At 43.0% G+C, this 25,353-nt stretch overlaps 3 protein-coding genes across 3 annotated transcripts in view; 2 read left to right on the top strand and 1 right to left on the bottom strand.

The window, feature by feature from the left end:
• Positions 1-25,353, bottom strand: part of LOC117894387 (protein alan shepard) — a 135,916-nt gene that overhangs the window by 71,668 nt on the left and 38,895 nt on the right. The gene's annotated exons all lie outside the window — the stretch shown is intronic.
• Positions 14,783-16,769, top strand: LOC117894388. The gene is made up of 2 exons (XM_034801394.1): positions 14,783-14,926; positions 14,988-16,769. Exons 1-2 carry the CDS (start codon positions 14,829-14,831, stop codon positions 16,717-16,719), a joined length of 1,830 nt encoding a protein of 609 aa, XP_034657285.1. The 5' UTR covers positions 14,783-14,828; the 3' UTR covers positions 16,720-16,769.
• On the top strand, positions 17,108-18,905 carry LOC117894389 (glutamate dehydrogenase, mitochondrial-like). Its single transcript, XM_034801395.1, has 3 exons — positions 17,108-18,116; positions 18,168-18,572; positions 18,637-18,905. The coding sequence occupies exons 1-3, from the start codon at positions 17,145-17,147 to the stop codon at positions 18,850-18,852; spliced, it is 1,593 nt and encodes a 530-aa protein (XP_034657286.1). The 5' UTR covers positions 17,108-17,144; the 3' UTR covers positions 18,853-18,905.

Below are 25,353 nucleotides of genomic sequence, written 5' to 3' on the forward strand. Positions count from 1 at the left end.
GATACTTTAAAAATTGAACGAGCATTGTAATAGGATTTCGTGGAATTAAAAGGTATTGAAAGTATTTAACATAACGAAAATAATAGAAAATGTTCTTGGCAATCGATTCATTACGAAATTAATGTATTTATTGAGCAAACCGTAGACTATTTAAAATTTTCCATCGTTTTTTATTGCTTTTCTTGGATCCACATTTTTAAATGAAATCTTTTTCGCTGCAGTTTTGCCCATTTTTTGCACATAAAAATGTAGGTAGCTCTGACACAAAAATATTCAAATTACTTAATGCAAAAACTAGTTGCAAACTGAAGCTAAATACTACAAAAATAAAACATACCCACACCGACAGATGACGAAAAGCAGATGCAAGCTGCATAAAACAAAGACAGAAAAACTGGGACTCTGCTTCTGCCACTGCCACTGCCTCCACGATTCACTTGTCATGCAAAGCCGCACTCAGAGAGTGCCTCACGCCAACGAAAAAATGGGGCGGAAAAGGTGCAAGGAAAAATGCATGTGCAAAGTAAACAAAATATTTGCATTTTCCTTAAGAAATGTTTGCACACACACTCAGACAGGACAGATAGACATGCAGCAAACACGCACACAGACACACAGACACAGTTGCAAAGGCAGACACGGAGGGGAAGTGGATGTGGGGCCGTTCTCTTTGTATAATTCATATTTTCCAACCACTTATTGTTTAAACTAAATAAAGCAAAAACTTTTTCCATAATTAAAACCGACGGCACAGCGCAGGGGGTAAAGCTGGGAGAGAGGAGGAGGTCTCACAGGGTAAGGCTGGGCGGGAAGAAGGTGGTGCTCAGGGGGAAAGGAAGAGCACCGTTTTGCGGGGGGTACTCTCGTGGGCGCAAGAGCGGAAAACAAAAGGATTTTCCTCCAGTTTTCGCTTACATTTTTTTGCTCTTCCTTCCCTCCCTCACGGACTTTTGCCTATTTTAATTCTATGCGGCGGTAAATTTAATTTTCCCCATTGTCCTGTGTCGCCCGTCCACCCCCTCCAAGGACTCCCACACCCTGCAGCGTTGCATGAAAATTCACGGAATGAAAGCGCTTAAGGGAATGCAAAAAAAGGGTTTTTCTGGGTGTTTTCTGGTACCTAAAAATAGGCGTGGAAGGCTGAGGAAAATTGTTACATATGTGCCAGTGTGGTGTGCGTGAGTATCTCAATGCGTATCTGTGTGAGAGCATTGCACATGTGCATGTGTGGCTGTGCATGCAAGTTTTCCAGCCTATTTTGCATTTTTTGTATGACTCTCGAGGCTACAAAAAAAGGGAAAGCACTCGGATTTTCAGTTTCTTTTTTGTAAATTATTTTATTTAAGGGTGGAGTGGGTGTAGGGGTGGACTCGTGGTCTGCATACAGTTCCCTGTATATAAATATTCATAGCCATGCAAATAAAAACAAAACAAAAGTTATTCTGCTCCTCTTTTTTCATAAAAACTTTTGCCAAATTGAAAGAGAATTTCAAAAGAGATTAGAGTTTGAGGATTTGAATAATATTATTTCATGCAATAGGAAGAGATTAGAGCTAACATTTTGCATAATATTTCACGTTTTATGTTTACTCTTTTTATTTGTATTTTCTATATTTATTTGTGTGCGTTTCTAGAGCAACTTAATCAAATTCCAGCACCAAATGCGGCGTCATCAACATTGTCTGTCATATGTTTGAAATTCATAAACATTTATCTAGCAAATAAGTGCCATAATTCTTCAAGCTGCAAACTCCTTTAACGCAGGAGAACCTCCCATTAAAACCCCTTTTTTTTTTGGGAGTCATAAAAATCACACGCTGATTAAGCTGCAACTTTTCCACAAAATTAACCAAAAAATTACTTATCCAAGGACATAATTCACTTAACAAAATATGGGATAGGCCATAAACAAGACGCAGGGCAGGGAAATTGCTGCATTTTCCACCTATAAATTGGCAGAATCAGAGTGTTCTACAAATGCCATTATGTCTTGCTTTTTGTAGGATTAACATTTCGGATGGATGTTCCTCCGATAGATGGATGGAGGACGGAGGGCCAATCCATCTTGGGGCATTTATTTTATGAGCACGTAGCAAGTGAGGCATAAAAGTGGATGTGGGAGAGTACCAGGTACACCCCATTCCACGCTTCACGCTCCACTCTTTCGGGGCGTGCAAGTTTTATGTTAACATCATAAACGATAATATATTACCCCAATGTTCCTGTGCCCAGGGATCCCCCGAAAAGAACAAAAACCCAACCTCATGCGGCGTTGGGGGCAAACGCACAGGAAGGATCCCCGGGCGGCCCACCGACTGTGCAATAATCAATTTAAAATTTTCCACGCCTTTCCACGTTTGCCAACAAATTTTCATTAAATGTAACGAAACGAAAAAGAAAATCCAATAACAAACAACAGCACAAAAAAAGAAAGAGTTGAAATGTCGTCTGCAAGAGGGGGAGGAAGGATTTTCGTGCCTTTGATTTGAAGACATTTTTCTTGCCTTCCCAAGAAACACCAAAAACAATTGCAGGCCGACATAAACGAGCAGAAACGAAACAGAGAAACCAACATAAAAAATGACATTTACGACAAAATTACATTTCCAGCCATCAAAAGGGTAGCGAAGGGTGCTGGGGTGACATCTAAGCCTTTAACGCCTCGCACCAGCCGTCAAAACAACAAAAATGTTGGTGGAAGAGCGAAAAGAAAGAAACTTTTCCACTAAGTGATTTCTTAGCAGCGGGTTCGTGGATAAAGAAAACTTGGGAAACAGATGGTTTTGCCTCGGCGACGGTTATTTATTTGTATAGTTTTGTTTTTTCGTTTGAAAATATATTGAAAGTCAACGATTAAATGGGTTTAGTTAACAGAACAGAGGAGCAGATTCTTCGCTTATCGTCTGGATAGAGGTATAGCTGAAGAAGATAGCTCAGAAATAAATTTGTAGTTACTTTTCGGGGCCGAATGTTTCTATATTTTGTTGCCTTAGACTTAAGAATATATTTCCCCCTGCTTTTGGCACCGTTTTTGCCTACTCTTGCCCTCTGCAACTGTTATTTATTTTAGGCTGAAATATAAAATTACATTTCATTTGTTGCTGAATGCCTGCTGCCTGCCTCGTGCCTCGTGGACATGGGCCAACTTTTGTTAATAAATTCAAATGCAACTGGGGGGAAAATGCAGCAGGGTAAACAGGGGGGCAGCAGCACTACAGATAGAGAAGCCGGCGAGCGGAGAGAAGCGGGCACAGAGGTAGTGCTCTGACCCAAACTTATGCCACTGGCCACGGGGCCAGGCACGACTCATTTAAGCCATCATTTAAGAACCCTCCGCACCCAGTCCACCCTCCTCTTTTCAGCGGTCACGTAAGCATCATAAATTCTCTCTCCATCTGCCCGCTCTTGCCCCCGAAACTTTCTCTCTCTCTCTCACACGATTTTCCGAAATTGCAATTTTAGTTTTAATGAAAAATTTTAACGCTCTTCACGGCTGCTGCTGCCGTTGCCGCTGCTGCATTTATATTTAGTGAGTATTTTTATTGAATTTTTAATGTTTGTTCGCGTGAGCGCGGACAGCCAAAAAGTAGGCAATGAAATTTTACAACGGAAAAATAATTAAAACACACAAAAACAAATTATAAAAGTAAATTAAAGTTTACACCATTCTGAGCAAATTACCAGTTGAGAGAAACAACAACAAGAACGACAACAACAAATAACGAAGTGGGCAGTGCGGAGGGGGAATATAAAAATTAATTATTTCTTATTTCATTTTGTCTTTGTGAATTGGAAAATCTTTAAGCGGCTTAAGGAGGAGTAAAAGGAGGAGTAAAAGGAGGAGTAAAAGGAGGAGTAACAGGAGTATCCATTCAGCAGCTCCTGTCGTTTCGAGGGGTAATCCTCCAATAAATCTTCGCTTTTCTCGTGGCAAGAAATGGACACCAGCTGCAGATTTTCCTTATTCCCCTGCTTTGTCTAGCACTGGCTCGCCCACACTCTGTCTCTGTCAGACTGAGAGAGGAGAAAGCTCAACATTCAAACCACAAGGACATGAAGGGGAAGTCCTGTAGGGATTTCGCATGGGGCAGCAGCAGATTAGACCCGTGACATGCTCCGCTTTTGAGTAACACAAAATTTAATTATATTTTTCTGCTGCTGCATTTTCCAGAGAAAAATCTGTCTGTGTGTCTGTGTGAAATGTGGAAAATTGCATGGAAATTCCCTTGAAATACATCTCCCTGCTAGTGTGCACTTCCATGCAGAGGGTCTTTGTATAAAGGGGTTTTCCCAGAGATGTCATGCAAATTTTCACCCTTGAAAAAGTTCTACCCCACTTTTGTTCCTATTTATATTTTATCTAAAATATATCTATGCATATTTTTATTTAAACACCGTGTAAGCCGATATTTTCTCAGAGTTTTATTTTCTTTAGAAATCCGCACACGTTTGTTGTTGGATTTTATTTCACCAGTAAAAAAAAACAGTCTAAACAAATGGTTTCCGCTTTAAACAAACAAATCGAAGAGAAAGTAAACAAATGGGGGAGTCGAAATGGAAGTCAAAGTCCACATCAACCCTACCCTCATCCAAAAATTTGATATGCCAAGTTGGTTTTTTTTTTTGCTTTTCGATTATGATACCGAGGCGTTGTACCCGAAAGGCAAACACAGGAAACGCACTTCCCAGCTTCTCTGCTGGCAAAGGATTCATTGCATGGTCTGCTTGTCACACGAAAACTCTGCTTCTGCTCCAGATTTTCTTCTTTTCCTTAATTAAGGGACCATCTAAGGGAAAATCTAAAGGGGAAAACCTCTTCTAAGACCGCTTCTTGACCGCACAAGTCTGCAATTGAAAAGCCACTACTATTTTCTGTCTTTCTTTCTGGTTTTGGGTGGGAAACTTCTTTGAACTCTATTTTCTTTAGCTTTTCTTTCCTTTACCGGAGAGGCCTCTCTCTCTCGCCTCGCCAAATGTTGTTTTAATTAAAAATAATCGAGTTTCACGACTTCCATTTTCTTCCATGGAGTTCTCCCCCTAGAGTTGCTGTTTTCTGTGTTTTTTTTCGACTCTTTTTCTTTTTGTTTCGACTGCAAATTGCAACAAAATGAGTTGACAACAGCAACAGAAACAACAAAAACCAAACGGCTCGTTGCAAGGCCAAAAAGAGTGTTTGCCATTTGTTGTAACATGTCTGCACCCCTTCTGTCGGTCTCTCTGTCTCTGTGGCTGTGTGAAGGTCCCTGCATGCCTGCCTCTCTGTGTGTGTCTGTGTGTGTGTGTCCCTCCGTATGTCTGTGTACAAAATGAAAATGTCATTGCACATAAAGGCAGGATGGAGCGTACGTGACTCGCATTGCCGGAAATTAAGTGGTGTCCCAACACGTCCAAAGCGCACGAAGACGGAAAAAGCCACAGAGACAGCCAGCCTAGGGGAGGGGGAAGGGCACAGAGCATGGTGTGCAGAACGGAGTGAAGTGCCCCTGGGCAGTGCCTGAGATGCGGTGAAAAACAGATCCGTAGCCGAACAGCGGAGAGACAGAGAGAGAGAGAGAGAGAGAGAACAGAGTTGAGGTGTGGCCTGCAGGTCTCGTTCTCGGCTCCCGTGTGTTGCACGAGCCACACAGGATGACAATCAAAGCCGCACAATGTCGCTTGTTTGTCAATAACAATGAACATTTTTTTTCACGAAATAACATTGGAAACCAATTGGGGGGAACAGGAATAGGAACGCCTCTGGACGGTGGAACGGGAAAAGTAGAAAAATGTGGCGTTAGAGTTAAATTTATAGATGGGAAAAGAAGTTGAACAGAAACCCACTCAGCAGTCTGACAGTTGCAACCCAAAATCATAACAGTGGTTCGCTGTTGGGCATTCACTCAGCCTCAGCTTCAGCCTCGCCTCCCCCAAAACTCATACAAAATATTTGCTACCTGCGCGCAAAACTTAAGACGAAAGAAGGAGAAGTGCAGAAAGGGAGCGAGAAATCTGCGTCTGCATGCACGGACACGACCGAAATATTACGCAAAGCACGAGAGCCGAGGATCGCGCTATCTCGTTCTGCCCTTCAAGCTTATGCACTCTCTCGAAGTCGCTCTCTCGAGATAAGCGCGATGCTTGACTTTCGGTTTCACTGACAGGCGCTAACCTACCCTCCTGCCCTCCCGCATAATTTATGCTGTTGTTGCATTTTGCATTGGTTTTTGTCGATCGTCTGGGCTGCCGGCTGCTGGCAGGTAGAAAGCAAAGCAATGAGGGAACGAGAAATAACAGCGAGGGGGGATTTGGGATATAACGGAACAACGACAGCAAGTTTGGAGGGGATTCTCTATTGCTGGAAGATGCTAGTAGAAATTGAGTACCGTGTGCTCCCCATGAGTATATTCGGCCTTGGATTCGCATTGCCCTAATTCTCATTACTTTGAAAATACTTTTTTAATTACTTTCCTTTGCAATTCCTAACAAATTCTCATCTATTTTCAAACCAATTCTAAATAACTTTTCTTACAAATTGTATCCGCTAGAACATCTCATTATTCATTCATTTGCAATGGAAATTGAATGAATGGTCGTAACGAATCACGTGAGGGAATCTCAATACCAACTAAACAGAGTGTTTAACACTCATTTGGAAATGTAAACCTAAATGCACTCTGTCTGTCTCCCTCTCTCCCGTCTCTCTCAACCTCTTTCTACAGAACCTTCTCCCTTCCACCTTACCCCTCCTCGTGTGGTTTTGTCTGTCTCTGTTGTTGGCTGTCATGTTGCACGGTGTGACATGTTGTTGCCGCCATGCCATGCCATGCCATGCCACGCCTCAGTCACGTCACTGGCAGAGTCAGAACGCGGCTGCCAGAGTGAAAACTTTTCACTGTTTTCTCCTGTTTTTCAGTTTTGTTGGCAATTAGCAAATAACTCACATAATGTCCGCCGCCAATCGTTGCAGCAGGAGCTTGCAGTTGCAGGAGATTCGGCAGTCCATGGTAACGCCTCTGCCGCTGCTGCCACAATGCCGAGAAGGATGGCAATGGGTATGGAAATGGTAGTTGCTCCAACTCATTCTCCTGCTGGTTGTCGACTGCCTCTATCCCACCTGCTGCCGAATCACTAGAGGCAGCGTGGGATGCTGTTGCACCTCCAAAATCGGCAGCAGCAGCAGCGCTTATGCTATGCAAATTGAAACGCCAACGTAGCCATGACAAACGTTGCATGTCGCTGCTAATGCTGCTTAAGCTGCTGCTGCTACCTCTGCTGTTGTTGTTGTTGTCCGCTGATGAATATGGCTTCATCGTTATGGATAGGGAGGATTACAATTTCTGTTTCAATAACACACACAGACCGATGTTCACGCACCGAACTCCGGGGAGACACTGATTGAACATAGAGAGGCTCTTCCATGGAGCGAGAGCAAGTGACTCTCTTCCAGAGTTTCTGCCAGAATGAATGAAACCCAAAACTTCAGACTGTGCAGTTTTTTTCCATAGAACTTTTATAAACAATTGAAATGGAAAAATACTGCGGCAATTCAAGGCAATTCGAGGGAATAAATAGCGGAGAAGGGTGCCCCGATCCAATGAAATCTTATGGAAGGAAAGAGCTACAGATTCTGCGAAGTCTACAAATTTCCAAGAGACCATTCGACTTTAGAAAATTGCAATCAAAAGCATTTTATAAACTCCTCCGGAATCATATGAAAGCTGACATTTTTCAAGGTAAACTTAAGACCCAAAACTCACTCTGATTACATTTTTTGGCCTGCCATTCCCTTTCATTAATCTCAACAAAACTTTTGGCTCTTTATTCGTTGTTGTACCTTCATAAATGATTCATTTTAATGACCACCAAAACGAGCCACGGGAGCACTTAACCGACCGTAATTCAAGGGCTCTCCTCTCGTTTTTCTTTTGTTGTATACCAAAACCTAATTTGGATTTACATACGATATAGTATTTCCAAGGAATATCCCATGCAAAAACACAAACAAAAGACGGAAAAGTAAATCAAGCTTGGAAATGTCGAAGGCAAAAGAAAGTGGGGAATATTAAGGGCTTTTGCCGGGATGCACTGGGAGAAATCTGCGAAAAAGGTTTTATTTCACATACAAAAATCGGCCCAAAAAGTCCCTGCACATTGAACAACTGTCTCTCCCTTCTATTTTTGGTTTGAGATGAATAAAAAACGTATAAATAAAATGGTTGGCAATTATTTAGGCTTTTAACATGTCAGCCACGTGGCAGCCACACAAACGGAAACGGAAACAGCGACAGAGACAAAAAGAGAGAGAGGACGAAAACAGAATTGAATTTTAATTCAAAAGAATAAAATACAAATATTCACATATGTTTCGATACGTGGGCAGAAGGTAATGTGATGCTCGAGTGAAATATTTATTTAATGGCTGGGATTAATTTATTTTAATGACTGCAAGGGTTTCAATTGCCATTTGTTTAGGGTTTCAATTAGCCCCAAAATAAAAAAAGAGAAAGGTTATTTTCTATAACTAATTTGCTAAATTTAACAAAAGCCACAGATCCCAGCGAGACAGAGTAACGGAGGGATGGATGGAACTGCATGGAGAATGGTTGATTCGCAGAGCAAACAAAGTTAATTACAATAATGAAGCTAATTTGAAGCACACAGCAAAAGGAAAAACCACAAATTAGTTCACAAATAATGCTGAAGAAAGTACGAATTGGGGGAGGGCAGGACAGAACAAGCTGGAAAGTACAGTAGGGCATCCTTCCGTTGCCAAAGTATGGCCAAGTTATCTCAATCCGTGACGCGTTTTTCAGCGTCTGGCTTCTGGTCTTTGTCACCAGTGAGTGAATTTTTCCCGTTTCCCATTTTCCCGATTTGCCTTCTGCGGTTTGCCCCTCCATCTACTTGCGTTTGAGGTCAACTAAAAATACTCTTTTTTGCTTTTATAATTCATGGAACGGTTGAGCTGAACCTGCGACCTCTCTTGCCTTTCTCTTTCTCTTCTCCACTTCATATTTAATTAGTGCGTGCGGTGGAACCTCTTTCGTTGCTTCTCCAGCATTCCTGCGGTGCGTGAGAATTCGCCAAAAACAACAAAAGCAACAAAAGGAAAAGTTATTAACTGCTCTGCTAATTATACATTTTTCAAGCGATACGCATTTATATTCATGCAGTTCTCCCTTTCTCTTTTTCGTTTCGTTTCCTTGCCTGGCAAAGGACCCGTAAAAAGCTTTCCTGGTAATTAATGCTACATTTTTCTTCTCGTTTTTGGTGTGCGACTCGACTCTCTGGCGCGCTCTCTACTGTCTCTCTTTCTCTTGTGTTTCTCTCGTCTTAATTACAGTGGATTATAAATATTAAAAACGGAAGCAGTTCGCCAGTAATCAGGACATCGAGCAGCAGCTAAAAGGAAGTGCCAGACATTTTTATGTTCTGCTCAGCGCAGAGAACAGCAGCAGAGCAGAGATAGCGAGAGGGCGACTCAGAAATTGAGAAATGGCTGCTTAATGAGAGTCTGGTAAGGGGTCTGCGAGAGGGGAGGCATGGTCTCACGGATATCAGGTTGAAATAATCAACAAAAATTGCTAAAAAAAAAAGGAATGATATCCTAGAGGAGCAAGCAATTAGTTGGCTGATTAAAGTGGTTCTACTGGTAAATGATGGAAGAACTGGTAATTAAATGGGCATGGGAATATATTCGAAATAGGTATGAAAAATTAGAAAATCAATAGAGGTGCAGGCTTGTAAAAATTTAATGAATATCGGGGACTAATTCCTTTTAAAATTGTTTATAAAATCAGTTGAACCAGGAATTTCTGGTTTTGTTATAGATTATATTTAAAAAGGCATTAAATATGAGGAGCTGCAATATAAATTTGCCTTAAAACCTATGAAATTTTAGAGGTAACTTCAAGGTAGAAAATTCCTACTTTTTGGACTTTTTTAGCCACAAATTTCCACAACAAATTTTTAAAACCAGGTGGCAATAAATCATAAAATAAATGTAGTGTCTCCAAGGATAAATGTATCCATTCCAATGGATTAAAAAGTTATCAAAAAATATGGAAAATCCGGGTTTCTGTGAGAAATATCCAGAAGGAGTTAAAGTTGATGTAAAATTCTGAAAAAAAAATAAATTTCCTCCACAAATTTCCTCTAACAGTTAACCCCTTTCTATCCTAGTTTGCTGAGTGATTTTTCCTACAAAGAAAATTGAGTCTTTATATTAGACCAAAAAAATGTCTTGTATTTTTGCTCAAGTTACAAAATATAAAAGCAGAACATCAGCAGCAGCAGCTGTCGATGTCAGGAGGTCAGGGGGGTACACTGCAGCAACATCAAAATCTCATGTTGCCCCAAACAACGAAGAAACCCATTTGCAACATGCCTTGTGCCGCATGACACACACACTTTTATCATCTCATCGAAATGGGGCGGGGCAGCAGCTGTTAACACATTGAGTGCTGGAAATTTTACACCCTCTAACAAGGGCGCCCCCTTGTTAGAAAATCTATGGGGGAAAATGTACAGAAAATCTATGGGAAAATATAAAGAAAATCAAGTCTAAAAATAAGCAGATATATTAAGATTTGTTAAGGCAACAGATGGAGAGATGGAGATGGCACAGGAGCCGCCAGGAAGGAAGCAGAAGAGAAAAGGAGCAGCGGCAGGGGGCAGCGTAGCAAGTGTCATGTGTAGTGCTGGACAATGCGGCGTATACGTGATGTGTGGAGTGGCTTGTGGAATGAGAAGTTGGAGTGGGCAAGCATTCCTTCAAGCCGTTTTGTACCCCACTCAAGGCTCCACTCTGAGGTCCAGTTCTTGGCTGATAATAATGCACCTTCAAGAGGCAGAGAAAAACAGGAGCAAAAGGCAAGAGAACAGCAAGGAAAAACAGTAGAAAAAGCCAAGAAACAAGGCAGGAAAAATAGTAGAAAAGGGCAGAGAAAACCAGGCGGAAAATCCAAAGAAAAGAAAAGGTTTTTGCACAGGTATGAAATGTGCAGGAGGTCCAAAAATAGAAATGAAGGAAGAATCACAAGTGGAATTCAAGGCAGAAATAGGTGAACGGGAATGGGAATGAGAATGGCCATTCCTGCTTCAACTTTGACATTCTCTGCCTCTAGTTCTCTCGGCATGTGTGTGGCACACACAATGGCATGTGGCATGTCCCAATGGCATGTGGCAGTCACTGCTCTACGTGTGTGGGCGTGGCAGAGTCTGTCCAACTTGTTTTCTGCCGCAAAATGATTTATGACAATGCATTGAAAAGTTCTCTCGATGTCAAAAAGGGAGAGGAAAGAGATAGAGCTGTTAGAGAGAGGGAAGAGCGAGAGGAGGAGCTGTCAATAGCTGCAGGAGTTGGTGGCAGTGTGTGAGAATCTATTAAAGTGATAGCTCCCTCAACTTACAGTCCCTCCCCCCTAACCGCTCTCTTATCTGATTTTCAATTTGCGACTAGAAATTGTTTAAGGCCTCGCAGCAGCAGCCAGAGAGAGAGAGAGAGAGCGAACTTCTAGACAGCCAAATGCCAATAAGTTGTCATGTCTCGACGACAGCTGCAAGACACACACCTCCCCCTGCTGCCACACATCCTGTTAGCCTCAGCCCGCATCTCGATTTCTCCTTTAGGCCACTTACACGTCTTAGCCCTCGCTCCAACAGATATAGAGTGAGAGAGCGAGAAGTGGAATTGGCTATAAGAAAAGAATTCGCGTAAGAGTTGCACTGCTCGCAGGCTCCTGCCTGCCTCATGTCTCAGGGATCCACTGGGTTCTCCCTCTTGTGCCCAAGCACGTCTCTCATATGCCACAAGACGTTGCACGCTGACACATTAATGTCCGCAAAATGTTACTCACAGACTTACACACATGAGGGACAGAGGTAGAGCGGGCGAGAGAGAATTTCTCCACCCGCATGTGTGCACCTGTCCACCTGTAAATGTTATTTCTTCCCCTTCCACTCGTTTCTTCTGCGGAACTATCCCCACATCCCTAACAGATCCCGCCATCACACATCCCCTTCCACAATTCCTTTTTCCCTTTTGTCGTATTTGTCTTATGAACTGTCAAACTGACATTCATTGAAGTCTGACATGTAATAAACGAAACGAAATGGAATGAAATGAAATGAATTGAGGATGGAACGGAAGCAAGCAGTACCAGAGGTAAAAAGGATGGTGGGTGAGACAGGTAAACGTGCAGGGTAAGATGGACAGAGGACTGCAAACGGAAATATGATGCTGAAAACAATTGTCGGACCCTCTACATATTTTCCACTCTGATTTTATATCTCTTTCCGACTCTCCTACTGGGTTTTCCCACATTTTTTCCTCTATTTTCTACACGCTTTATTCTATTTTTTGTCCACTATCTTTTCTCTCTCGAACATTTTTCTATTTTTATTAAATAAATTCATTTTATTAGCAGCATTGATCATTTTAGCACATTTATTTCACAGAAATTTCGAGGTAATTCCATGAGAAATTTAAGGAATAATCTTTAATAAAAAGTCTGAATTTTCTTTGATTTTATTTGATGCCTAAAAAATTCCACTAGCTGGCAAAAACTCCAATCTAAAAATGTCAAAAATTCACGTTCAATGCTCAAGCGAAAACCACGAAAGCTAACAAAGCAGCTGATGGCCGAGAAAGGACTCGCCAAATTCGAATCCCAATCTGATTCAGGTGGAAACATTTGCAGGGAAGTGGGGCAGCCGAGCCACTGCTGCACAATGCATACAATAATGAGTTTGGGGAAATGCAAATAATTCGCCATGGAAATCATTATTGAGCACTGAACCAGTGAGAGGCGGGAGAGCGGGGGAGAGGCAGCAGCAGACGAAGCAGCACTGGTACCAGCGGTCATCATTTGGGGCTTGGGGATGGCCATGAGCAAAACTCTTCTGTGGACTTTTGTTGCACAAACAGCAGGCGACAGTTAGCCCCAGGGGAGCTCCCGATGCAGCATTTGGGGAGCTAAAGAAATACCAAAAATCAGAATCAGGCAGCAGGCAGGGGTGTGCACGAGGCGTAGCGATAATCGTTAAGCGATTTTCCCGTTTCGCCAGTTTAATGAAGTGTTTCCAAAATTGTACGAGGATTCACGTGGAAATTTATTGCACTCCCCCAAATGCCAAGGACCAACCCTTGATGGGACATGAAAGAAATCGAAGCCAGAAAGGAACGAGAGAAAAGGAAATAAAAGGAATGAAAATTCTTTGCTTTGAGGACTGCTTGGGGAATCAATCTTCAGCTCACATGAGGAGGCCAAGGGTTGGGGCATGCCACTGCTGATTGGATGACATGGAATAAAAACGTTGCACACACAAAACAGTAGAAAATTGTTAATGCCACATGCACTGCTCCCACCTCTGCCCCTTCCTGGACTAAGCCAATTACATGGATACCTTCAGTCCCACAGCCCCACACTCCTCTCTCCAGTTTCAGTTCTCCCAAAGAGCAGAGAAAACAAAAGGACAATAAAGGGCTTGCTCGTAAAAGCCATCACAGAATGGAGAGCGAGAGAGAGCGGGTCCAAAAAAGCAGCTTAGCTAAGCAACACTGTGATAGAGAGGCAGAGAGAGTGGAAGTCTTCCTGTTGAAGCCGCTGCCACGTGCGTTTCCTTTTCAATAAACCGCACAGAGACTCACACACACACACAGCGACACAAATAAGGCAACAAAAAACAGCAGCGAAGAGCACGACCGAATTCTTTGCATACTTTTCTGGAACTCACTCAAGTGGCAAGCCACAAAACGACAACAGCAACCGACAGCAGTGGCAGCAATGGCAATGGCTGTGTGGCATCAGTGGCAGCAATGGCTGTGTGGCAGCCACAGCACTTGATGAGCTTTCCAATTACATTTAGCTGTTGCCCTGTTAACTGTTTTCTCTGACTCTCTCTGTGGCAGGATAAGGAATTAACTGCCGCCATCGTAAAAGCCAAAATACATATATAGAAAAGGAGCCAACGAAGAAAAAAGAAGGCTCTACAGATGAGAGAAGCTTTAAGTAGGAGTCGAGGCTATTGATACCCTGAAAGAAGGAGCAGCAAGAGAGTAACAGCAGCAGGGATCTAGATTTGATCTGCAAGGCTCTCACTATAAGGAAAAGTAGAGGCCAGAGACAGAGCTCCTCTTGGTTCAAAAAATCTTTAACATTTTGGAAATTATTTATGAAATTTTGGACTAGAAACAGCTTTCATTCTCGTTTCATGTCACTGTCCCCATACCTTTTAGGGTATCAAAATGACTAACCTACAATTCAAAGCACCCACTCTTTGGACTCTTGGTCGCAGTTTCTGCTCTCTAGTTTCACTCGCAAGTTTCCTTCTGATTCCCAGTCGTGTGAGTGTGCAGCCATAAAAATTATCATAAGTTTTCCCACGAAGCTCGGCAATTTGTGTAATGAAAATCAGGGATAAACGAGCAGCAGTACAGCGGGAGTAGAGAGTGGAGAAAGACAACGACTGCTGTCATCAGGTGAGTGTCAATTGAAGCCAAGGAGAAGCTAATGAAAAACTGCTTCAACTCGTAGATAAGTAAATGAAATAAAATCCAAATTAAATGAGAAAATAGTTGAGAGCGCAAGTTGAGGGTAGAAAGCGCCAAAGGTGAGGCAAAACCTTTCGAATTTAGAGATTATTTCCCTCGAAACGAGTGGATATTTTCAGCTCAAGCCAATCCTAACCTAACCCCACAAGTAACCTTCTGCCAAAAAGTCTAATCCTTAATTCCATTTTGAAATCATTTCATTTCATTTGCTTCACAACGAAACCAACACAAACGATAAATACTCAATAAATTATTTGTAGAGATTTTCTCGGATTAAAATAGACACACAGAAATAATGGCCACGAATCCTCCGCCAGTTGCTCCTCGAAGCAAGCGTCAGAAAGCTGGTGCCTGCTGTCCGCCACCAGCCTGTTGTGCGCCCACTCCGACACGGTACGTACAGGGTATGCATCCCGGTCTACCCATCTTTATTTTATATATTTTGTTTTTCCAGCGAACGCTTTGCTCACGTGCCGGACTTCAGTCCCTGCTCGACGCAAATGTGCAAATACTTTGGCGGCCACGATGATCCCTTCTATCCTCCCTTCGATCCCAAGGAATGTGCGCGCATGCGTCGCGGCGACTATGACAGGTCCTTGGGCTATCCCATTGGTGTGGTGGCCAGCAGTTTTACGGTCAGAACGGGCATTGCCAATCAGGAGAGCGTACGCTTTGCGGGCAATCTCAAGGGTTTCGCGCACAGCTACTACACCCGACGGGACGAATGGCAGCCGGAGATGATCGATCAGATTGTCGCCGAGGGTCAGGTGCTGTTCAACGATTCGGCGGGAATGGACAATGCCAATGAATCGGTGAATCCCGAGATCTATGACGAGAATGAGCAGCGTGTCACGCGTCACTTCAAAATCAATGAAATCGAATTCGCCATGGAGCTGGAGGCGGCCATCGAGATGCCTGGCTATCCGAACATCCTCCGAAATCTGCGCCGGATCATGCGTGAGTTCTTCAAGCATGTGAAATATGGCATCTTCTGGACACCCAATTGGTATCTGTTGATCTGGAAGGAGAAGGGCATTTGGATGGTTCTCGATCTCAATGGGCGCGACACAGAAACCCTCAAAGCGAATCATGACAACGGCTACCCTGTGCTCTTGGCCTTCAAGTCGCTGGATAATGTCATTTGGCTGATCAAAAAGGAGAGTAATCTCGACAAGAATGACAAGTTCACGCTGCGAGAGATCATTGTGGTGCGTCTGGTCACGCCAGGGCTCGAGGGGCGCTCCTACGATCGGGAACATGGCGTACGAATGAGCGAATTTGATGTGATTGCCTCGGACTACGCGTATGTCCTGTCGAATCTACATCTCACGCTCAATCCAAAGGATGCGCTGCGCAACCGCAGTGCCCTACCGGTGGCCGTGGCCTCTGCTTTGGCCTCGAAAATCGATCATCCCGCCACATGGGATCAGAAAATGTACGACAAGGTCATGTGCTATGGCGTCAACATGTGCAAAAATTGCTGGGAGCCCTGCCACGATCTGAATCAACCCATGGACCTCGACTCGTTTCCCCGGCAGATCCGCATGGGACAGTTTGTGGCCGAAATTCTGCTCTCGCCGAACATCTTTGAGGGGTGGTGGAAGTGCGTCCCGATGTACAAATTCAACGACTTTCATCTGATGCTGGAGAAGGCCCTGGAGCAGAATGACTACGTCATCTTTCAGATCAACAATCAGATGTACTCGCTGTGGAAGAAGGGGGACTTCATCTATCTAATGGATCCCTATCGGCATCACATTGTGGGGCGCATACTGGAGGAGGGCGAGGACCCGAAGAGCGCCTCTGTGCGCATGTTCGGCAACATTGATCGCCTGCTGAGTGTCTTCCATCAGATACTCCTGGAGTCGAATCGTTCGGCCATCTTTCACATTCACGGCCTAAAGATTCGCAACATCACAGAGTGTCCGCCGGGCACAGCGCCCGCTCTGCTGGCCCCCGATCAGGATGTGGAGGTGGCTTCGCTCAATGAGAACATTCGCTTTGATGAGAACTACGACAAGTGCATGGAGGAGCTGGGCGAGATTAGTGACTATGAGGAGGATCTGGCCTCCGAGATTGAGCCCATTGTGGAGATTAGCTCATCGGAGGAGATGGTCGAAGAGGAGGAGGGCGGTGAGGAGGCAGCTGGCGGCGAGGGAGATGAGGGCGACGAGGATGAGGATTAGAATTTGAACTATAAATTATTTGTAAGACATTTTGATGCATAAATTGAAGTTAAAAATTTTTTAAATGTTATAAAATTAAAGGAATGTGTTCGAAAATCGAAACTAAATAAAGAATTATCGATAATTGATATCGATTCATTTTTAAATTTAATTTTAATTGAAAAGAACAACTAAAATCTTTAGTTGTCGATCCATGAAACTGAACTTCTTGTAAGAATATCTTATGATAGACTGTAAAAAATTAATTAATCATTGAAATCTATTATAATCGATATATAAACCGCTGGTATACCTTTTTATCGATCACAGAATACATTGAACAATGTTCCTAAAACAGATGTCCCTTTTCTATTTCTAAGTTTCTCAGTTAAACACATTTTGGTGCCTTGATTCTTCCTTCAAAAAACAATTCAAATGTTGTAAAAATGTTACGAAAGATTTCTAAACTTAGTTTTAACAATGGCAGCAAGACCATCTTGCAGTCTTGTCATCGACAGCTGCACAAAATGCCAGAACATTTGCAACAAGTGGAGACCGAAAAGGATCCCGAATTCTCATCGATGATCATGTTCTACTACCACAAGGCCGCACAGCTGCTGGAGAAGGAACTGAATCGCCAGATGGATGTCTACACGTACATGACACCCGATCAGAAGTCGCAGCGAGTGGAGGGCATCCTGCAGATGATTGGGTCTGTGAACACAGCTCTAGAGGTGAATATGAGCATCAAGCGGCAGAATGCGTACGAAGTGATTACAGGGTATCGCGCGCATCATTCGCTGCATCGCTTGCCACTCAAGGGAGGCATTCGATATGCCACGGATGTGACAGGCAGCGAAGTAAAGGCCCTGGCCGCCATCATGACCTTCAAGTGCGCCTGCGTGAACATTCCTTTTGGTGGCTCCAAGGGCGGGATATGCATTGATCCCAAGCGATATTCCTCCGATGAGCTGCAGAACATCACGCGACAATACACCATGGAGCTGCTCAAGCGGAACATGATTGGTCCTGGCGTGGATGTCCCCGCGCCAGATGTGAATACCAGCGGCCGGGAGATGGCCTGGATGGAGGATCAGTATAGCAAGACCTTCGGCTTCAAGGACATCAATGCCAAGGCCATTGTGACGGGTAAACCCCTGCACAATGGCGGCGTTGGAGGACGTGAGTCAGCCACGGGACGTGGCGTCTGGAAATCTGCAGATATCTTTCTGCAAGACAAGGAGTGGATGGATCAATTGGGCTGGCAGAGGGGTTGGCAGGACAAACGGATTGTCATTCAGGGTTTCGGGAATGTGGGCTCCTTTGCTGCCAAGTTCGCCCACGAAGCGGGTGGAAAAATTGTGGGCATCAAGGAGTGGGATGTTTCCATCACAAATCCCGATGGCATCGACATTGAAGTGAGTTCGAAGTGGTTGAGATTTTCCTGCGATAAATTTCCCTTCCCTCAGGATCTTTTGGCTTATAAAACCCAAAACGACAGCATCAAAGGTTATCCCAAAGCACAGGAATCGAAGGAGGATCTGCTGATTGCCGATTGTGATATTTTGATACCCTGTGCCACACAAAAGGTCATCACCAGCGAGAATGCCAAGGATATCAAAGCAAAGTTCATACTGGAAGGTGCCAATGGGCCTACGACTCCAGCAGCCGAGACAATTCTCATCGATCGTGGGGTACTCATCCTGCCCGATATGTTCTGCAATGCGGGTGGGGTGACCGTTTCATATTTTGAGTATTTGAAGAACATTAATCATGTGTCCTATGGGCGGATGAGCGCCAAACGCATCTCTCAGACGATCAATGCGCTGTTTGATTCGATTAATGAGTCGCTCTGTAATTGCGACATCAAATGTGTGAGTGCAGAATTCTTTATGATATATTCCTTAGATCTATCAGATGTAACCCTCAATCCCTTAGCCCCACATTGAACCCAGCGAGCGTTTGAAACGCATTCGTGATGCCCGCGAGGAGGATATTGTCGATGCTGCGCTGCAAACTGTCATGGAAATGTCCGCTTTGGGCATCAAGAAGACTGCCATTAAATTTAATGTACAAAAAGATCTACGTACGGCTGCCTATATCTGGTCCACGCTGAAGATTTTCCGCGTGATGGATGGTTCGGGCATTTGGTAGGAAAATCAAAGCACTTGTCGATAAGAAATACCAAATAAAAGTTAAATTCAAGCCTAAATCTACCGTTCCTCGCTGCCTTCTTTTTGCGAATTTTGTTAACAAGCGAAACAGTGAAAAAATAACATGCAAGTAAGAGGGGAAACTGAAAATGGGAGGAGGAACAAGGGAGAAAATAACAGCTAGAGAAAGAGAGGTAGAAATCGGGCCAAAAACAGTGCGGAAAATTCCTCCCTGCCTCCCTGCCTCCCGCCCTCCTTCCAGTGGCAAAAACATTTTGAATTAAATGTCACGTTTTGCTGGGCGTAAAGTCGCTTGTTCCATCGTGCAACAAACAATGAGAGGCAGCAACGAGAACGACACCGACACCCCACCCCGACAACTGACTGAAGGCGACTAAAATAGTAGTAGCATCGCAGCCAAGGATCCATATGAGCATAGGAGTGTTGGGGAGAGGGACTGTGTGTGGTGCCACTCCATGGTATTGCCACCCCGCGCACGACAAGCGTTGGGCGTGGTCCACGTATGTCATTAAAAGTAGCACCCGGAACAAAGAGCAAAAAAAATATATAGAATACAAGCGAGAAAAAAGAGAAGCAGCGAAAAGGAAGAAGCTTTAGATACACTACCCTTAAGCAGAGTACTTCCAAAGATACTTCATAGAGTATTCCTAAAGATAAATAGGGATATGGTATAAAGGTTTAATAAATATTTAAGGAGTTACCATTTGCATTAAACTCTTCTGAAAGTTCTTTCCTGCATTGCCATAATCATGCTGCCCCTTTGTAGGGTACAGAAAACCCGCACCCATGCGCTTGTTAGTGGATGCTGAAGGCCCCACTGTCTGTTCTCTTCACTCACTGCACTTGCTCTCCACAGGAGAGGCATCAGTCACTTAGACAGCGGGGGGTATTGTTACCGTCACTGCCTCTCCTCCTCTGTGCACGTTCGTGGGGCACATGCCCCACACCTCCTGCCGCACACACACCTGTGATTATTTGCTTGGCTGACAACATTGTTATTGCTGTTCGCTGGAGGAGCAGCAGCAGTGGAAGGAGCATAAGGACATATCCCAGAGACAAGTCGCTTTATTTTCTTGTCGCCTGAACGTTTTTGAATGTGTCGCCCCAAAGTGACATTTCACAAAAGTCGACAGCGCGAAATTAATGGAAATTTAAGAAATTGCATTTTTCGACACATGAGAGGGAGCGCGAGGGGGAGCAAGGGCTTGAAGGAGAAGCTTGGGGGGAAATGGCAGTCTGACAATGCGGTTGGTTCTCCCTTTGGCTTTCCCCCAAAGCGCATACTGGAGAGACAAACAAGGGCTAAGAGTTTTCCCCACTTTTCCCCTCATTCACTGCCAAATATTTTTGTGTGGCATTTGCCTCATTTTTCATGGCGAAAATTCCCCTTTAAAGCCCTCATTTTTGTTTACCTTTTCATCAATTTGTAATTAAATTAATTGATTTTTTGTTTGCCGCTTGCAAAAAAAAGAAAAACTTACCTGCAAAAAAAAAGAGAGAGAGAAAAGTGTGGCATGAGAAATTTGTATTTTTTACTTTTTATTCATAAATAACTTATTTTTTATAATAATAAAATGCATTCACTTAAATACAATTAAAATTGCATCAACTGAACAATCAAAGGCGGGTGGATATAAAACATACATATATAAAAGCATATACACACATATTTATATACATTCGTTTATAATATATTTATATTTATTTTTGTTCTGTTTGCAAATTGTATTAATTTTTAATTCTGCGTGTAAATATCGCACGTTGCGGCTTTGCCGGCAATTCGTTGGCGCAATTAATTTGTAGTTTAAGCCCGCCTCCCACTGTCACACCCAACTGACCATAGTGTGGTAATTAAACTGCAACCAGCCACGCCCAGGCCAAACATGGCGGCGGCCTCATGTGTCAGCAACAGCCGGACGGACTCTTTCAGGAAACAAAAAAAAACAACCAAGGCAACAAAAGGAAACCTAGAAAAATAAAGAATAACGAGATTTCTAGTGAACGGATAACGACTGTAAAAATATCCCTTGAAGTGTTTGGGATCTGTTCTCAATTTAGAAATGAACAGAAAAGAAATTCCAAGTTTTCATCTTTTTTTTCTGACAACATTTGATTTTGTTGTATTTATTTACCTCTTCATTTCCCATTATATAATTAATTTAAATTATGGCTATCAAAGATCCTTCATTGATATTCAAAATAATCGCGGAAATTGGTTGGTTCGATGGTTTTATACAGCCTTAAAGACGGACATTTTAATAGTGGCTTGTCTTTTTTGTTTGTATGTTCCTGTGACATGTATTTGCACCTATAAGATATACCCTTTTTAGTCTACAAATACGAGGGTACCAATCTACAAAGAACAGCGCAAATGGACACAGGACCCACCTGCACCTGCCGCAAACACAAGCACAGAAACAGACATTTGTATGTATGGTACACATATATTTATATTATATTCATATAGAATACGTAAAGTGAAAAAATGGCAAAGAAAGGGAACTAAAAAAAGAGACAGAGAGGGCGCGGGTTACTGTGAAGTGTAACAGTAGTACGAGGGGCAGGTGGAAGGTGGAAACGCTTGTCGCAATTTTCCCTCTAAGTGCACATGATAAATTAATGATTGAAGGCTCTCCACATGGCAGCGACAGAGAGGAGTGGAGAGGAGAGGTAGAGGTGGAGCCCGCCTGTCTACTATGACAAAGTGATTAATTGTCAGAATGCGGCAAAGGGGAAGGCGAAAGGGGCAGCGCAGGGAGTAGAGTAAAGAGTCAAAATAGCTGTAACTAGAGCAACCGTCAAATCTATTGAACACACGAGGATACTAGGTAATTTGTCCGTTCAAAACAACTTTTTTGGGGAGTGTGAAATTTCCACCGCATGCAACCTCTGACCCTACCCGAACGAAGTCTTTTCCAGAAGTAGAGACTTTTCCACCCTGACTTCTGACCTCTCCAAAAGTCAAAGCCGACGACGCTCGTTAGACATTCCATATAGGAATATGTTGAAACTTTTTTGACTAATTGATTGGGCAACTTTACTGCCCCAGCCAGTGATGTGGGGGGAGGTGGAGCAGGGGTGAAGCTGGGTGGACACAAATATACCCCTTAATTGCTTAACGTTTAATTGTGCTTCAAGTGAAATATGAGATGTGCTTTCTGGGGACTGCCAAGCAAAAACGATTAAGTGTGGAAATACCAAGAAAATTTAACGTGTACGCAGTGCAGGGGAAACATGGAAAACAATTTGTTGTACTTACTAAGCGTAGAGACGATAAAATCTGCAAATTAAATGCAGTTTTAAACCGTAAATCTGGTTTTCTGTGAACACTTAAGGCAACAAATAATTACAGTCCATCGAAAATTAATTGCTTTTGAATATCATTTTACCCCCAAAAAGGAAAAACATTAGGAGAGTTTAGCAGAGCAAAAACCACAGCCCGTAAACCCAAAAAACCAAAAATTAACACTAACTGACAGTGACAGGGACAAGGACAGTAACAATGTGTAAACAGTTGCTACATGCAAATGCCCCGCACAACTGTGCAACTGTGCAACAAATGCAACTTTGACAGCAACCAACAGAACCAGAAATAGCAGCAGCAAATGGCAAAACGAGAAAATGGCCAACCGAAATAGAAACTACAACAAAACTTTGTGATTTAGCCTTCCCAAGAATAAAATCAAAGTGCAAACCAAAAAAGTTGTTGGCCAAAAACTTGAACACCCTTTTGGCCACATATTCTACCCTGAAGGAAGTTTATTATACGACCAAATGCACATCGGACGGAGCACTTGTTTGGGAATGCAAGAATCGAAGAACGGATCAAAACTATGTACATATTTAAATTTCAAGAATTTAAGAGAATTCTAGGAATATTATGTGAAAGGCTAATTAAGGGAGATATTCTCTGAGCACTTCAGTCGAGTGTTGTCCAGAATTCCATCAGCCTCGCATCACCCAATAACCAGACAAAATATTTTCTACCTGCGCGCAAAACTGAAGATGAAAGAAAGAGAAAGAAGAACGGGGATGAGAAATCTGCGTGTGCATGCACGGACATGTCCACTTGCGACCGAAATATTCCGCAAAAGCAAGAGAGCCTAGGATCGCGCTATCTCGCTCTACACTTCATAGCTTATGCACAAAGTCGCTCTCTCGAAACAAGCGGCGCGCTGCTTGACTCTCGATTTTAATGAGAGGCGCTCACCTACGCTGCCCGCCCGCATGTGCGTATGAGTGCATGTGTGTGTGCATCATTTCTGAAAGGCAAAGCTGTTGTTGCATTCTGCATTGGTTTCTGTCGATCGTCTGTGCTGCAGGCAGAGAACAAAAGCAACAACAGCATTTCAGCAACTGTTTTGCTTTGTCGTTTTCTCCGCCAGACCCCAAATCAAATGGATAGTGAATGTTCGATTGTGACGAAGTAAAGACTCAGTAAAAATGGCAAGGGAGTTCTCCAAAGAACTCACTTCCTTCTTTGTAGGGGGAACCTGAATATTGCTACATATGTAAACAGTCTTTGAAAGCAGCTTATTTGTGGCTCGATTGCTGGCAGAGAAATATATTCTCATAAAATATTTAAAATTCATTTCAAAGTAATTTCATTTTTTATGCATGAAACGCTTGTTTGTTTTAATTTAAAGTTTGGCAAACAATAAAGTTGTTTTTATTGAAGCTTTTTGGTGGTGAATAAAAACCGGATAAAGAGTGGGAGCGAAATCCTAGCTAATATGCAAATATTTGCTTTAACCTGCGGACAGAAACGGAAGAGAAATATTCCCCCAAAGAGGGTGAGAGAGATGCAGAAGCAGAAAAAATGCAATAGAGAACAGAAAAAAGACTATGGAAAAACAAGGTATAATGTCGGCAGGGATGTGCATACAAAGATCTATGCATGTGTGTGGGTGTGTGCATCTGTGTGTGTGAAAGCTAAAAAAAGACTCTCTTTTAGCGCAGCTACTCTGCCTCCACACTTTGTGGCATAACCATAACAAGAAGAAACAACGTCAGGCGATTGTCCTTTGGCCATGGCACCCCCCGAGAGTCCTACCCCCTCTTTGTGGCATGTCAATCCACCCATTCTTTTCCTCTGCCTATCCCTCCCTTTCACAGTTAACGGTATTTGCATGTAATTAAATTTTCCACTCGACAAATGCAAACTGCAGCTGCCTTTCCTTCTATTTGCAGAGGGTTGTGGGGGGTTTATGCGCCACAGAATGGGGCATTGTTGCTGTTCTCTGTGTTCCCCTTGCTGCCTGCAACCTGCCACTTCAGTTACTGTTCCCTTTTTTTTTTTTTTTGGTCAATCATTCGACGTTTGGCAGGTGGCAGCAGGTCCCGCACATCGGCATTGGTTCGAGAAGTTTGTTCATTAAGTTTGTAATTGCCACAAAATGATGCCAAATTAATGGCAAAGAAAAGGATCAAGGAAAGGGAGTGGCTTGTAGGGAGTAGAAAGAGGAGAACGTTCCAGAGAGGTTAAATTGGGCCCAGAGCTACATTTTCTGTCATGTTTCTTTGGGCAGAAGTTCCTAAATTGTCGATTTATTTGATTGAAATTATGCTTCTGGATCCATTAATGTAGAATTTGTTCAAGCAAAAGATTAGAAACCTTAATTTGGTATTAAAGTTATAAAATTTCCATCAATACCCCCGAGTCCAACCACATCCAGAATCTATGTATGTTTAAAGTTTACCCTAAAGTTTCAGCCTTTTCTATATTCTGCATTAACCTTTGAACCTCTCACACGCGTGGGGTGTGTGTGTGTGTGGGGAAATACAATTTTCAATTATCGAATCTCTCTCTCTCTCTCTCCTTCTGCAATTTCCACCCACAGAAAAACACACATCACAAATGCAAATCAATTTCAGGAGCAAAGCAATCAACTCGAAATAGAGAGAATGAGTAGGAAAATGGGTGGAAAAGCACCGAAACAATGACAGAGAAAAACAGGCAATAAAAATAAGCCAAAAATATAAACAACAATTGGTAACCGCAAAAAGCAGAACACACACTCCCACATAGAACAAGAGCATGTGGCAACCACAAAAGCAGAAACAGCGTGGAGGGGCAGTAGCACGAGGCAGGATTGAAGCACCGTCAACATTTGGCCATTTTGGCGAATGAACTTTTTATGAGGCCAAAAGCAAAAACGGGGCCAAAAATGGAGCGCAGTAGCAGCAGCAGCAGCAGCCGAAAGCTAATCTAAGCTAAACAATTTTCCTTCCAATTCTTGGCCAGCAATTTAATGCTGCCTCAGCAAGAGAGAGACAGTAAGAGCAAGTGAGCAGAGTAGATGGTCTTGGGGCAGTGAATCGAATTCAATTCCCAGCAAAAATCAAACGTAAAGAGAAAATTACTATTCAACCAAATTGTTGCAAGCGCCTAATAAAAGCCGCAACGAGGCGGAGGCAGGCAGAAACAAAGAACATGAAAAATATTGGACGAATATTTAACGAAAGCACGAATGAGAAATAC

The sequence above is a fragment of the Drosophila subobscura genome, chromosome J (genome assembly GCF_008121235.1).
Source record: "Drosophila subobscura isolate 14011-0131.10 chromosome J, UCBerk_Dsub_1.0, whole genome shotgun sequence".
Lineage (NCBI taxonomy): Eukaryota > Metazoa > Arthropoda > Insecta > Diptera > Drosophilidae > Drosophila > Drosophila subobscura.